The sequence below is a fragment of the Lipophrys pholis genome (genome assembly GCF_963383615.2).
Source record: "Lipophrys pholis genome assembly, chromosome: 6".
Classification (NCBI taxonomy): Eukaryota; Metazoa; Chordata; class Actinopteri; order Blenniiformes; family Blenniidae; genus Lipophrys; species Lipophrys pholis.
The window spans coordinates 13,327,578-13,342,871 of record NC_137629.1 but is presented as its reverse complement, the minus strand read 5'-3'; the positions used below and the strand labels follow the sequence as shown (position 1 = coordinate 13,342,871).

Here is a 15,294-nt window from a genome sequence, read left to right as displayed (position 1 = left end):
CCCGCTCCCAAACACAAACAAACCAATTGCATTCAACCACCAACTGCCCAGACTTGGACAAACATTCTCAGCCCAGCAGAAAAGCATTAGAGGTGGAGACACTTTTGTTGTTTTCTGGGCTATTTAAGTCATTTAAGATGCAAAAAGAACGATGTTCCTGGGGCTCATGCAACAGCAATATATTATATTGCTATAATATAATATAATATAATATAGTATAGTATAGTATAGTATAGTATAGTATAGTATAGTATAGTATAGTATAATATAGTATAGTATAGTATAATATAATATCATATAATATCATATAATATAGTATAGTATAATATAATATAGTATAGTATAGTATAGTATGGTATAATATCATAATATAATATAATATAATATAATATAATATAATATAATATAATATAATATAGATTTCTCTAACCCAAACAAAACATGGACAAACTCCTGTGGATGAAGCTGTGCGGCAGGACACACAAACTGAACGTCACAACTATAAACAAGGTCGTCTTAAGTTTGTTCCAAAGTAAGGTAACGTCTTGTATAATCTTGTAATCTTAATCTAGTCATATCATGTCAATCACACTACGCTGGCAGTGATGTGCTTCCTGAAGCTAGCCACCTAGCTAACACTGATGTTAGCCACTGGTGTCAATGTCGCTCGCCAATCCAGTAAGCTAGGTGGCTACGCTGTCTAGCTCCAGTCTGGTTTCTACACTGACAGCTGCCATGTTAACGTGCAGTCACCTGCCACGGCTTGTCCAAGTTAGCAACAGTAACTAAAGGGGGTGGGGCTTAGCCAAAGGTCAATTGTGTGGCAAAGCAATGAATTATATTGCTAATTCGCGTTTCGTCTGAAATTTTTATGCCTCCAACTAGTTCAGGTTTGTCACAGCGCTGCGAGATAGAGCCTGTCGCAGGCCATTTGTTACTATTATAGCTCAGACATTTATTTGGTAAAACGGGCTTCAGATTCATCCATCAAACAACTTTAGAAAGAAATGATGGACTTGGGCAATCCTCGCTGCTGTTGAGCAATTATTGCAGTTGAGGCCACAACCTGTTGACGGTTGAACCTGTTTAACTAAAGTAGTCACAAGGCCTCGTCTCAGAACCCCGAACCTATCACTGGGGACAAAACTAATCGAGACCACAGTGGTGTTCTGACTGACTTTAAAACAAAGCCTCATTTGTGATGTGTACGAGCAGTCGGTAGTGAAATGAATGAAGATCTGAGATGCATCGGATGGTAGGTACTCTTTATCTGACTGTAAAACCTCCCACTCCAGTCACCCTGCAGCATTTTTACTGCTGTGCCTTCACAATTATTTCATTTTATAGACTCTGTCGTCTCCATCGACCATTGAGAGGTGCCACTTTGAATTTGAGACATAATCTCTCAGTCCTGTTTGGACTGAGTCTTTGCCACCTTTGCTTCCTCTTCCTTCTCCTCCTCCATCTCTGGTCCTGCCGCTTGTGTCACCTTGCAGTCTTTAATATCCTCCATCTCCATCATGTCATCCTTTTCTTGACCCTTTACTCCAAACCTCTCTCTGTTTGGACTCTCGGGCTGTTCGTCACGTGAAACAGAAGCTTCTCCTCCCTGAACGACTGAAGTAATCATTTCTCCTTTCTCTCCCTCAACCCTTGGTTGACAGGTCTCTCCTTTCTGGTCTTTTATTGAAGCTGGAGATAGGTTTTCTGGCATAGTGACAACAGAGAACTCCCTCTTGCTGTCTGGACTGGCTTTAACAATGGCCACGCTTGTTTTGCTGTCCTGGGGTGAGGACGGGGACAAAAGCAAAGTGCCGAGTCTGTCTTTGGAAAGCTGGTCAGAGGGAGAAGATGGGACAAACACTTGGGAGTTGCCAAGTGCAACTGGTGAAAGTGTAGCCTTTTTGAGTATTCCAGGCCTCTTGGTTTCAGTCTTTGGGATCATTGCCCCCTCCAGCTCTTGCTCCGTTTGTCCAAAGGATGATGGTGAAATGAGAGACTGGTGGGACGTCTGTCGACTTGCTGGAAGTTTGGGGCTTGGAGTGAGGGCAGGGGGAAAGGCCGTTGTTGAAGCTTCTGGAGGTACATTTCTTGAGCTTAATTTGGGGCTTGGCGTTTCCGCCAATGAAGAAACTGAAGATAGGGTCTTGTTCGGGAATGAAGATGGAGGGGACGAACCTAAGCTTATCAAAACTAGATTGGCTCCTGGTTCTTGATGGGGGCTGCTTGGGTCAGGAGGAGTTTGGGTAACTGGAAAACCTGCATCCGAATAGGAATCAGGCTGACCTGCAGGCATGAATGGAGTGAGGCCGGTAATAGAATCTGGCATGGGTGCAATAGGTGTAGAGGTCTGTAGTGGTCCAGGATCATAGGCCCCTTCAGTTTTTAACACCTTATCACCAATATCTATACTCTTGCCAGACCGAATGGGAAGGGAATTGGGTGCCGACCCTGTTGTAATTGCAGTGGAATTTGTGGTCATAACTTTCGTAGGACTCGACCCACCTTCGGCGGCTTCCTCCGGACCAGAGCCAGAATCATGGGCCTGTTTTCTGACTTGGGAAGATGAGGAATTAACAGAATCTGGAGTTTTAGCCTCCCGTTGAGTCATTTTTCCCTGTGGAGTCTCACTTTTAGGTTTGGAAGCAGGAGTTTGAATAGTCTCTGTCTGCAGTGGTTCCTCCAGCACTACAGGCTGCTGTTGGATAGCAAATTTAAGTCCTCCTGCCTCCCTACCCGTCCCCTCTATGACCTTAACACCGACAGGGTCGCTGCCCCGCCTCATTCCAAATATGGTCAGACTCTTCCTCCGTTTGCCAACATTAGGGGCCACCCCATTGGCATTTTCTGAAGGTGGCTTAACATCCTTAAACATGCTTCTCAGGTTGTACCCGCCGTCTTTTCGTTCCTCACTATCCTGGGATTGGTCCAGCTGGTCCCCTGAAATTGCCAATGGATTTGGACTCCCTTGGGGCTTCTTATCCGTGTGTATCACCCGGAATCTGGGAAGGATAGTGAGACACAGAAGATGCATCAAGTCTGTTCCTCACCAAGGACCCTTTTCACATGACGTCACTCAACTTCCACTTTCTCACGAAGCAGGGTACGCTCCATCTGGTTGGACCCATTTTATGTGGAAATACGGGCGTCAGACAAAACTCAACAAACTTAAACTTCACTTGTAAAGTTACCGTTAGCGATCGCTATCGTTCTGTAGCTGTGCTAGATGTGGGAAAATAACATTGTGATGTGCATGCTAACCTGCAGGCTAACAAGCAGCAACATGTGTTGCAGTCAGCGGTGTAGTGGGAGTGTGCATCAGTAGGAATTGCACCACCTAATATTCTCTCACTTTACTTTATGGGCTGCCCACCAACCAGACAAAAAAGGCACTGATATAATTGCAAGTGTAACGTTATTTCCATTTTCTCCAGTGATATTTCCACCTACTCATCACTACACCACCCCAATAAACAACATTATTGGAATAAGTGGGTGAGTATACATTAGACTAAACATTAAACATAAAATGTAATTAAACTTGGTCGAGTACTGACAACAGTGTCTGAGTAGGTGGAAATATCAGTAAGGAGAAGATTAGGATTCAAATCTATTGTCATTATACACATACCGGTACAGACAATTCTCTTGCTGTGAGTAACATGGAGTCTTATCTCATCCCCTTTATTCACCACAGCCCACACTTTAGAAAACAATACTCGGGAAGGAGAGCCTGTGCTGTGTTAGCTTTAGCTTAGCTCCACTCCCTCGCCATTGTTTACGTTCTGGACGCTGCCTGTGAGCGCTTCCACGCCACCTGGTGGGGCTCGTAGACTCCGGTGCTCCGGAGATCTCAAGGAGGAGTTTGGTGGAGTCGGAGTTGCGAAATCCAATATCCAGAAGCTGTTGTCGGGTGTAGGAAGATAAACTGACGGTGCTCGGTACGAACAGACCCGATATGAGCAAGAAAACAATCGGGAATATCATTACACTCGTTATTTCAATGCCTTTTTGTCTGGTAGGTGGGCAGCATACACAGTAAATTGACAGAACATTAGGTGGTGTAATCCCGACTCACACACACCCTCCACTCCACCCCTGGCTGACTGCAGCATTATATTCAGTCTACAGCTAAAGTTGCTGCTTGTTAGCCTGCAGGTCAGCATGCACATCATGACGTTCCTTTCTCATGTCTCGAGCAGCTACAGGATGATAATGATCAATAACGATACCTCGAGCAAATACATTTAGGCTTGTTGAACGCTGTCTGATGCTCGTATTTCCACAGTAAGTGAGTCCAACCAGATGGAGCGTACCCTGCATCATGAGGAAGGGGAATTTGAGTGACGTCACGTGACAACGCCACGCTCTTTGTGGACTGTGTGACATGAGCTGGTTGTGGAGTTGTTACCTGCCGACAGCAAAGACGGTCTGCTCCCCGGGTCGCTGCTTGAAGCGAGGTGTTCTGCTGGGTCTGCGGCCCTTCTTAGTTCGAACTTGAGCACAGAGGTGGCAGCTGTTGTGGTCCATGCCCGAGTGCACCGTGTGGTGATGGGGAGGAACACCGGCGAGAGACTCCTTACGCACCCTGGAGGTCAACATCAGCAAGTACTTCAGGTAAATATGTCACAACTTCTTCATCTGCACCATTGTACAGCAGCTGTGGGTCATTTGGTAGAGCAGGTTATGTGTTCGATTCCCATCCCAGTCCACATGCCAAAGTGTCCTCGGACAGTGAACACCAAATGACTCCTAATTGAGATTATAAACCAAACATGGCCACTGATATTGTTTTAGCGTCTCTGTAACCAAATCTCTTATTCTGCCCCATAAACTCTCACTTTGGTCATGGTTTGTTTTAGAACAAGTAGTAATGCGTTTCTAATGACGATAATACTGTTAACTGTCGATGGAACTCACAAAATACCAAGTGGAAATCTTTTTAATAACCCATGACTGTTGCAACTGCTACACATAATTTTGTGGTAAAGAGTATTTTATCATTTAAATTTCCCTCTGTTACTCTGACATTGGATTCTATTGCAAGAATGTAGTTTTACCATTAAAAAACAAACTTTTTTAATCACAGCCAATTCCCAGACATTAGCAAACATGCCCCAATGTTTCCTGCCGCTGCTCTGCGTTGAACAGGAGGCCTCTTCACACTGATTCACACACCGATGCAGACAGAGCTGCGATGAGATGATGAGATTACAAGGTTGAACTGAGCTGAATTGTCCTTCTCCGCCAGTCAGAAATACTTCTGCTGATGTGCCAAAGACAAACGCTCCCATTCAGCGTTTTCTCCCTGAGCCTTTAGAAACGGCCGCTCAGCAGTTTGTCGCCGTGCGTCACGGCCCGCGCTCCCCGAGCTTACCTGGGGTCATGGCGAACACACAGGTTGCGGTTTCCCAGCATCTCGTTGAACGCCTCCATGTTAGCTGAATGTGGAATCACAGGAAAAAAAAAAAATCACACATGTTGTGTAGGAACCAGAAGCTAGTAATCTATTACAGTTACAATTAGTGGAGGAAGATGCTCTATAATCTGTATATTGGTGGGAGGAAGATGCTCTATAATCTGGACGTTAGTGGGAGGAAGATGCTCAATAATCTGGATATTAGTGGGAGGAAGATGCTCTGTAATCTGGATGTTAGTGGGGGGAGATGCTCTATAATCTGGATGTTAGAGGGAGGAAGATGCTCTATAACCTGGGTGTTAGTGGGAGGAAGATGCTCTATGATCTGGATGTTAGTGGGAGGAAGATGCTCTGTAATCTGGATGTTAGTGGGAGGAAGATGCTCTATAACCTGGATGTTAGTGGGAGGAAGATGCTCTGTAATCTGGATGTTAGTGGAGGAAGATGCTCTATGATCTGGATGTTAGTGGGAGGAAGATGCTCTATAACCTGGATGTTAGTGGAGGAAGATGCTCTATGATCTGGATGTTAGTGGAGGAAGATGCTCTATGATCTCGGTGTTAGTGGGAGGAAGATGCTCTATAACCTGGATGTTAGTGGAGGGAGATGCTCTATAATCTGGATGTTAGTGGATGAAGATGCTCTATGATCTGGATGTTAGTGGAGGAAGATGCTCTATGATCTGGATGTTAGTGGGAGGACGATGCTCTGTGACCAAGACATTTCTTTTCTTTTTATACAAACCTGGTCAATGTGTATTCTGAATTTAAATGTCTAATTTTGTACTAAATACCTGAAGCATCCCAACAGACTCTGTTCTAATTTCTTTGTGTTTGTCAGTGGAAATAATAGTTACATTTATTTGTATTGAGTGATTATTCCATACAATCTACACAGTAAAGACAGATAATCCAGCAGCCAATAAAAAGTAAACACTGCTTACGATGAGTGTGCAGAAACCTGCCGAGGTGACTTTGCATCAAAGTACGAAGGTGACGTCCTTATTCACACTAAAATGTTCAGTTTATGTGGGAATAATACACTGTGCAGACTTCCAGAAGAAGGAAAACACACACCAAAAAAAAAGCCAAAGGCATTGTTGCAACCATCAGTGTAATAATTTTGCATTTTAATGTCATTAAGTAAGATTTTCTGTGCAGTATCTATCCTCTGTGGAGGAATATGACAATCCACTATACAAATGTATGATAAGAAAACTGCAAATAAACAGTAATAAATGAATTATTCCATTAGTGACTGCAGTTGTACTTTTGAATTGTCATTTTAAATAGAGAAGAAATGTTATTCTATTACTGGCTTTATTAGGTCTAAAATGACCAAGACTATTTAGGCTATTTGGAATAATTATTAATTGTGATTATTATTATTTGAAACAATTGTGCTTCAATGTATTTACAATTGCCAACATTATGAAATTCTTGGCTTTATATTGGCCAAAAGTACTACGTTCTTTGGCATTATTAGATTGAAAATGGCTAAAATTATTACATTATCGGAGTTTATTAGATTTAAAATAGCAATTATTATTATATTAATGTGCTTTGTTGATTTAAAATTGCCATAAACTATTATTGGGGTTTATTAGATTTAATAAGGGCAAATTTTACATTACCAGATTTATTATCTACATGAAATTGTGAAGGTTATTTAAAATGTGCAAAACAATAAAAAGCCTAAATTAAATAAAATTGTTTAGCTCTACTCTTCTTCCCATTCAAAGTTCTGCTTTTTAATGGCTTTTATAGGTGTGGTTTAACTGTTTAGTGAACTTGTTTCTAACATTAAAACATTTTTCATTCTTATTTTTGTGTGTATGTTAAGATATACCTAACACACCGTACAGAACTGACACTATGAATTTTAATTAAATATTCAATCATCCATTTCATTTTCAGTTAAGAAGTTCTGGAATGAGGTGAGATCGACCTGCAGATTTAAACTCGACAGAAATGCGATGAAACTTTCTCACCTTCATTTTCGATGATGCACTTGAGGATCTGCTCCACCGTGTCCTGGTTCTCTTCATACTCGTCTGCAACACAACAACCGCTCCGATTACCTGAACCCAGTGACACGTGGCTGGACGGGCGGATGTGTCACTCTGCTTTGAAAAGACGGACTCACCATCTTCGACTCCCAGCTTCTCCTTCTCCTCCTCCTCCTCGTCCATGTCTCCGGCTCTGCAGCGGTAACCTTTCTTCTTCAGCAGGTGGCAGACCAGGAAGCCCAGCAGCCCGGTGATGAAGAAGAGGAAGACCACCACGAAGATTATGTAGGGAGGAGGGGGCTCTCCGGCCCCCGAGGCTTCTAGTTCAGACATGACAAGACTTTAACCTGCATCAGGACACAGAGCAGACAGGCAGCAGGCTCTTTAATGAAGGCAGTGAAGGAAGGAACGTTGTTCATCTTTACACCTAAAACATCAAACACAGTCAAAAAACAGTGGGAGGAAGTACAAACTCATTAAGTCCCACCCCTTTTTCATGAGTTATTGAAAAATATCATCAATGATTCAAAGCTTTAAATGCTTCTATGTCAAACTTATGTTGTATTAATAAAAAGAACGTATTTAGAAATGTAACTGTTTCATCTGTGTTTGACGGGAAAAACAAGTAAACGTCCGCAACATGTTTGATTCTAAAACAGATTTAATATGATATGGTGGAGCAGCCGATCAGTCCCTGCTGTGTATTATAAAGTAATCCATTACTTTCAGCGGCATTGACTATAACAATTAAAAGAGTTACTGAGTGAAAGAGTTTTTAGGTCTTTTGTGAATGAGTGCGATCTTCCTCCCACTAACTGATGTAACTTCAGCTAACATCCAGATTATAGAGCATCTTCCTCCGCTAACACCCAGATTATAGAGCATCTTCCTCCACTAACACCCAGTATATAGAGCATCTCCCTCCTCTAACATCCAGATTATAGAGTATCTTCCTCCACTAACATCCAGATTATAGACAATCTTTCTCCTCTAACATCCAGTATATAGAGCAACTCCCTCCCATAACATCCAGATTATAGAGCATCTTTCTCCTCTAACATCCAGTATATAGAGCAACTCCCTCCCATAACATCCAGATTATGGAGCATCTTCCTCTGCTAACATCCAGATTATAGAGCACCTCCCTCCACCAACACCCAGTATATAGAGCATCTTCCTCCACTAACATCCAGATTACAGAGCATCTTCCTCCTCCAACATCCAGATTATGGAGCATCTTCCTCACAGCTCAGTTGCAATAGATAGAGATAGAGAGATTTTCACTTTCAGAAATCATCAGATATGTTTTCCTTTGCGGTAACTAGGACTCAGTTACTCTCCAAGGAAGTAACTAAAGAGTAAAATCTTCTTTCAGTAACTACAATATCGGCTGAAAGGCAGCTTCAGTAGAATGTGAAGTGAAATGTGTTGTGATGGAGGTGGAGGATGTTCAGTCCACCACTTAAGAGAAGAGTCCAGATGTTAAAGAAGCCATCTAACTCTCACTCAGTACAAATATGTATTTTTTTTGTACTTTTCACAAGATTCTGTCATCTCAACTTGGAAATACTTGAACTTGGAAGTTAATCCATTAATGACATGCAATGTATTGGTGTGACTGCATCTGTTTTGAAAATGTTTCCAAAGGTGTGAATCACCTCAGAAGCTGCTGAATTGTTTCTTCAGCAGGACCCACACGACTTACAGTATCTTTGGACTTTTTAACCAGGAATTTTTTTTTTCTGTATTAAATATAGTAACTTCCTTCATGAGCGGCTCCACGGGCAAACAGACGGGCTCTTTTTGGTGTAAACATCCTCTAAAAAAATATTAATCCCTCAGAAAACGCTCATTCATGGTGTCATTATCAGCAAACATCCACAAAACGCACTGAAACTGACGGGAATCTATTTAAGACACATCAGTTTTATCTGGACAAACAGTCCCACAGTCACTCCGATTAACGTAAGAACAAAAGTACTTTGTTCTGTTCCCACTTTGACCAAGTAAACACGTCTTACCTGTTTCCTGTCTGTGAACAGCGAGAGAGCTTGTTACGTCCTAAAGATTAAGAAAAACGTATGTGCAGGATAAGAAGCGGAGAGCTGATGGGGCCCTCAGCCCGTGGGGGGGGGGGCACACCTTCTTCAAGAAACCAAGTTCAAACCTAGAACACACCGTTTTCTTTTGTGCAAATGAAAACTTTTACAACAAGAACATAACTTGTAAATTATCTATTCGTACATTGTCACATTGAATGTATGAATGAATGTAAAAATATAATTTTCTAACAGTGAAAACTTTAGTAATTCAGAGCTGCTTGTGTAAGGTTTAGAAAATATGTGGACATAAGGACAAAATGTGACAGTTCTGCTTTCAATTCCTCAAAAATCCACATAAACTATGTTCCTTTTTCCTCATTTTACCTTCACAAGTCACCATTTATTCTCAATTAATGTGCCTAATAGGTGCTTTTTTTTGTTTAATGTGATGCAAATTAAGAATTGTCACAATGAAAATGTTAAAAAAACACATTGTTGAGTATTTAATACCTCATCACATTTTATATAAAAAATATTAACATTTTTGTCAGTTTCATAAATTTTCCACAGAATCGATAAGACAATTTTGACCCGTAAAGATGATAATTCATTAATTTTGGGTCATTATAAAACTTGTACAAACAGTGTAAACTGTGCGTCAACATATACTGACTTATCTGTGTGCAACTCCAGTGAGCTTATCTGCACACACACACACACACACACACACACACACACACACACACACACACACACTTTTATCAGCCCTCGTGGCTGTGAGATGTGTTTTGAGGCGGTTAAATGTTGATAGCTCGTATCGTATCGCCGCACACGTCTTTTCCCGATTGAACTTTAACCTTTAACATCTTTCTGTTTCTCATTTCTGACCGTGCTCACATCATGACCATCACAGAAAACATTAAAAGTACGCCGTGTGACCTTTTACAATTGGCTTGCGTTGGATCTGTAGAATTTGTGTAAATAATGAAAGAGTAGAAAGGGCACTCGGTAGAGCGCACACCTTTGCCAACGCCACATTTGTTTGTGAACCGAGTTAGCGTCACTAGCATGATAGCCGTTAGCTCATATATTTAAGTGTGAAAAAAATAAAGAAGAAAAGAAGATGAAAGAAAGAAACAAGAAGAAACAAATAAACAAAAAACAAACAAAAGAAACCTAAAAAAACAACAAACAAAACTGTCTTCTCTCTGTTTTAGATAGATAGACAGACAGACAGACAGACAGACAGACAGACAGACAGACAGACAGACAGACAGACAGACAGACAGACAGACAGACAGACAGACAGACAGACAGACAGACAGAGAGACAGATAGATAGATAGATAGATAGATAGATAGATAGATAGATAGATAGATAGATAGATAGATAGATAGATAGATAGATAGATAGATAGATAGATAGATAGATAGATAGATAGATAGATAATGCTTTATTACCATTCAATACATAAACCCGTAGCCGCACACATGAACAAAATGTTTTCACAGACGGCTCAAAAACTAGGCTTATATAAAATGTCTAAAAATCAGGAACAGTAAAAGTATAAATACAAACAATAAATGGTAAAAAAAAAAAACAACTTTAAAAACTGAATAAAGTGCCAACGATGCATAAAAAGATAGTTCCGGCACTGGGTTATAATTATTGCATCACCGTCAGACCTGACAGCAGACTGTCTGCAGCTCAAGAGTCTTCTGGCCTGAGGAAGGAAGCTGTTGCAGAACCTTGTTGTTCTACACTTCAGGCTGCGGTTCCTCCTCCCAGAAGCCAGCAGAAAGAACTGACCACGATGTGGGTGTGTGCAGTATTCGCTCTGCATCAGGCATATCGTGTGTTCTCCAGTGTTCTGGATCTGTTTCCTCTGAGTTCTTATCTTGTTTTTCCCACATGAAGCAAACTACAGCTGCTTTGCGAAGCCCCTCCTCCGCACTGAGCTCGTCCCTCGTCCTCTGCCTGCACGGAAACCCAGTGAACACGAGTGTTTGACGATGGAAACCCCGGGGACGCAAGAGAAACACCGCAGAAAGAATGACCGAGTCACTCGGCTTCTGTTTGTCTTATCTAACTGATGTTGTTGCCATGTTGATTCCTTCTATTATGGGAAGAAAGCAAAACTCTACCATGTGAAAGAAAAGACCATAGATGGAATTTTGGTGATGAATAATGAAAGAGAAAGTTCCAGATAACCTCATGACTACAAGCTTTCTAAATATAAACAGCCCTTCACCTACCCTTGATTGAATTGCTATAACCTTTCTAACCAAAAGTCGCCGTCAGCTCATTCTTTGGCCTCTTCAGTTTCACCACCTCAGATTTCGTCCATCAATTTACCAATAAATGCTCATTTAAGTGATTTGTTAGCTCCCATGTTGCTTTTATGCTTTAATGTCAGTTGTATGCTTGTTGTGTTTTAATTCATTCAATGTCTCTTACATCTTCTCAAAATTCAAACAAAGGGGCTTGAGTTAAAGCCCCCGAACAGAGCGAGCTAGAAGCTAACAAAGGAGGTTTAAGTTTGTGTTCTTTAATGTCGCTGAGAGCGTACACAACGAGTTCCTGTTTGCTAAACGCTGAGCGCGAACATCGTAGTTCCTCTGAAATCTCAGCTGTTTTCTACAAAGCTGAAGTAATAAAGGAGAATCACAAATGTCACGTTCAAAATGTGACACGTTAGCAGTTTTAACGTTGAGTTTTAACCAGTTAAGTGACTTTATATGTCGTTCTTTTTCAGGGTTTCTTGTGGATATGACGTTACACTGTTCCTGCGTGTCGAAAGCAGTTCAATGTTCTCGTCTGTAATTTAAAAAGCGCTGGAACACGAACAGTTTTCCTGAAAGTTGAACTTGCTAAGTATTAGCTTGCTAAGCGCTAACAGGCTCCTAGAAGAATACTGCAGTTGCTGCTTGTAGTTATTTAAAAACTGACTGGACATACAGTAAAGATGGTAAAGATCATGTGAAAATACTTCAGCCTGAGGTTGTTTTTTTTTTAATCTCTGGGGATTCGCTGCCCAAGAGGAGAGAGCTCCACTCGTGCCGGGCAGGCGGTTTATACTTCAGTGGCATGCGAGGCATTACAAATGGCCACAACACAACCGCATCCGGTGGAAGCAGCAAACATAAACAAGCACAGAAAGAAACTGCTCTCAAACATTAAAAACTCACAGCAAGCCTCCGCTGCAGCACGTCCTGCTTCTGCCTCATACATAAACATCACAAACATCTCATTTTGTACAAAAACTTTTAATGAGAGCTCTGTGATGGAAAACTCCTCCGTCTGCCACAACGTCAATCCAAGTGAGCAGATTCACCCGTTCATACAACCACATGTGATCCGTCCAAAACCTTCACTCCAACACGACACAGTATTAGCACTAACATATAGATCAAAACGTATAGTATATAGTATCTGTGACTATTAGATGTCAATCTATGTATGTTTAGACATATACGTTAGTGCCAATACTGTGTGTAACATAAAACACAAGCAGCTGAACAACTAAATAAAGTGAAGTACAGTCTGAAAAATAGAACAGTCAGTCTGGCATAAATAAAACTAGTTTTTTTTTATTTTACAACACCTGTTTCCAGAGAAAAAAACGTGTTGTCACACAATAGCTCAATTGCTTTTCGTATAAGACATGAAAATATAAGAGATGGTTGTCACACCTGAGCGTTTCTTTCCAACTAAACACCACCCAGGCCAGCCTGTGTGCGTAAAAGTGTAGATACATATTGCACTGATTTGAAACATTATTCAATATTCAGATGAGGCGACATCCAATCTGAAGGTGAAATCAAGATATTTATGGGTTTCCACAGCTGTGAAATGTGAATCAGTCTCCTCCGCTGGATGTGATGGATGAGGAAATATGCTGAGTCAGGCTCCACCCCCTCTGAAACATGACTCAGTATTTTCATCACCTCCACACCATTAGTGTCTGCAGGATGTCCAGAAATATCTGCACTCAAATATTCACTTCTCTTCAATTCTAATCCAAATCCTGGTCTGGTTTCCAAAGATCACAACTCAAATATAAAGTGAATGATAATGAAACTTCACATAATTTCACCAACAGCTCGGTGAATTTGATCATGTTAATGTCATAACACCTGGAATTGACTTAAAAATGTTGAATTTAAAGTAAGTTTTATTATATTTTTCACCTTAAAGTATCATTAGTATAGAATTTAACTCTTTATCAAGTACAGAAGAAGAAAAAGTGAATAAATGTGAGTTTTATGCCATATATTTGACATGTAAAGGTGAATTTATGTCAACTTTAAAGAGTAGGTTTATGAAAATATACAGGATTAAACAAAATTGGTTGCATCAGACCAGCTTCACAATATTTAGATATTATTTCAGAAAACGTGAACAAGTTTAAAAGAAGTATAACGATGGGAACCCCAGAGACGTCCTCCAATCAAAGCTTTTTGCAGGATTCATTGTGTAGGTTTTCACAAAATCACCCTCACGCAGCGGCTTTAAAACAGTCTTAAAAGCAACTTTTATGTGTCTATTTTAACACTGCAAGGTCAGTTCATGCTGAAGGACCGCCTCTGTGTTACAATCTTTTATTTACATGTCTGTGCCCTTTGAGGAGTTCAAGTACATTCGAATAATTTCAGCTTTTAGCTCCCCTGACCTGACATTTTAATCATTTTCAGAAGAAGCTCAGTTATTTCTCATAAACCCCATCTTCTGTCCTATTTTTTAGAAATGCTGCTTCTTCAATCAAAATAAAGCTCTCACACACACCATTAAAGCAATGACTACTCAGGTTCTGCTTCTTCTCATCATCAGTGTGATGATCTGCCCTGCATCTCCAACAATAAGAGGCATGTGATAAATATTTCACAGGCTTCCTGTGAGCAGCTTGAAGCTGCAGAGCTGGACAAACTGTAGCGATCCAGTGACCTTCTCCACATCTGCTTCATTCTGCACAAACCTCTGATTCTACACCTCTCCTGTAGACTTCTTGTATCTAACGAACACTGTATCTTTGATCCATCTAATGGTTTGTTTTGCATGGGTGTCATTGGATAACCTGCACTGAAGTTCAGATTTCACATTAAAATCAAAAGATATTACAAAAATAAATAAAGCCGAATTCAATAACAGACTGTAGTAAATCTTAGAATGGTGTCCAGCGTGTTTCAGACTGCAGCGTCGTCTCTAAACACGAGAGAACAGTTTTAATTGCATTCTTTGTGAACGGAGTCCTGCATGACACAGGAGTCTCCGCACCCACCTGCACAAGAGTCACATCCACCCGGAGGACAGCGCTCTTACCCGGACTCACGCTGCTCGCGGGGACCCTGAAGGTCAAAGTATCCGGGGTATTCTTTCTGCTCCTGCCGAGGTCCTGTCCGGTGGTCCAGTCCGGGGGCGGTCCATGCTGCAACCGCGTCCCGGTGTCCTCTGAGCGGGGAGATGCTGCAGTGTGAGCGGGGCAGGACAGGAAGCTGCGGGGCAGCAGCCGAGCCGAGTCGGGCCGAGCTGGGCCGAGCTGAGCCGAGCCGATCCGAAGCGAGGCGAGGCGTGGCGTGCACCTCAGGACAGCTCCATAGCCTGTGTATCCCTGCAGAAGGACCGGTAGGCGGGCGGTGGAGGGTCCGGAGCCCCTGCGTTTGTACTCACAGGACAATTATTCCACATGATTTTAATGAAATGTAGAACTTTAAACCAAACTAGAGAAATATATTTTTTCCTTGATTGACCAATTCTGTTTCTATAGAAGCAGTCAGGTGACAGTCAGGTGACAGTCAGGTGCCACCCTATTTCCTCTGCCACAGCCA

General features: G+C 41.6%; 1 protein-coding gene across 2 annotated transcripts; it reads right to left on the bottom strand.

The window, feature by feature from the left end:
- Positions 1-1,245: 1,245 nt before the first annotated feature.
- Positions 1,246-14,941, bottom strand: rell2 (RELT like 2). 2 transcript variants are annotated; one of them, XM_080466120.1, is made up of 6 exons: positions 14,789-14,941; positions 7,565-7,774; positions 7,410-7,472; positions 5,378-5,441; positions 4,412-4,588; positions 1,246-3,002 (listed from the first exon to the last, which is right to left on the bottom strand). In XM_080466120.1, exons 2-6 carry the CDS (start codon positions 7,758-7,760, stop codon positions 1,406-1,408), a joined length of 2,097 nt encoding a protein of 698 aa, XP_080322246.1. In that variant the 5' UTR covers positions 7,761-7,774; positions 14,789-14,941; the 3' UTR covers positions 1,246-1,405. The 2 variants fall into 2 exon arrangements, with proteins under 2 accessions (XP_080322246.1, XP_080322247.1); XM_080466121.1 differs by lacking the exon at positions 14,789-14,941 and adding an exon at positions 9,449-9,506 and having other exon boundaries at positions 1,256-3,002.
- Positions 14,942-15,294: the final 353 nt, after the last annotated feature.

Excerpts from the sequence above, each read along its gene's own strand:
- rell2 (XM_080466120.1), bottom strand. The coding sequence starts at position 7,760 with ATGTCTGAACTAGAAGCCTCGGGGGCCGGAGAGCCCCCTCCTCCCTAC. Across the intron at positions 7,473-7,564 it reads GAAGCTGGGAGTCGAAGATG|ACGAGTATGAAGAGAACCAG; the intron begins GTGAGTCCGTCT and ends GTTGTGTTGCAG. Across the intron at positions 3,003-4,411 it reads ACCGTCTTTGCTGTCGGCAG|ATTCCGGGTGATACACACGG; the intron begins GTAACAACTCCA and ends TATCCTTCCCAG.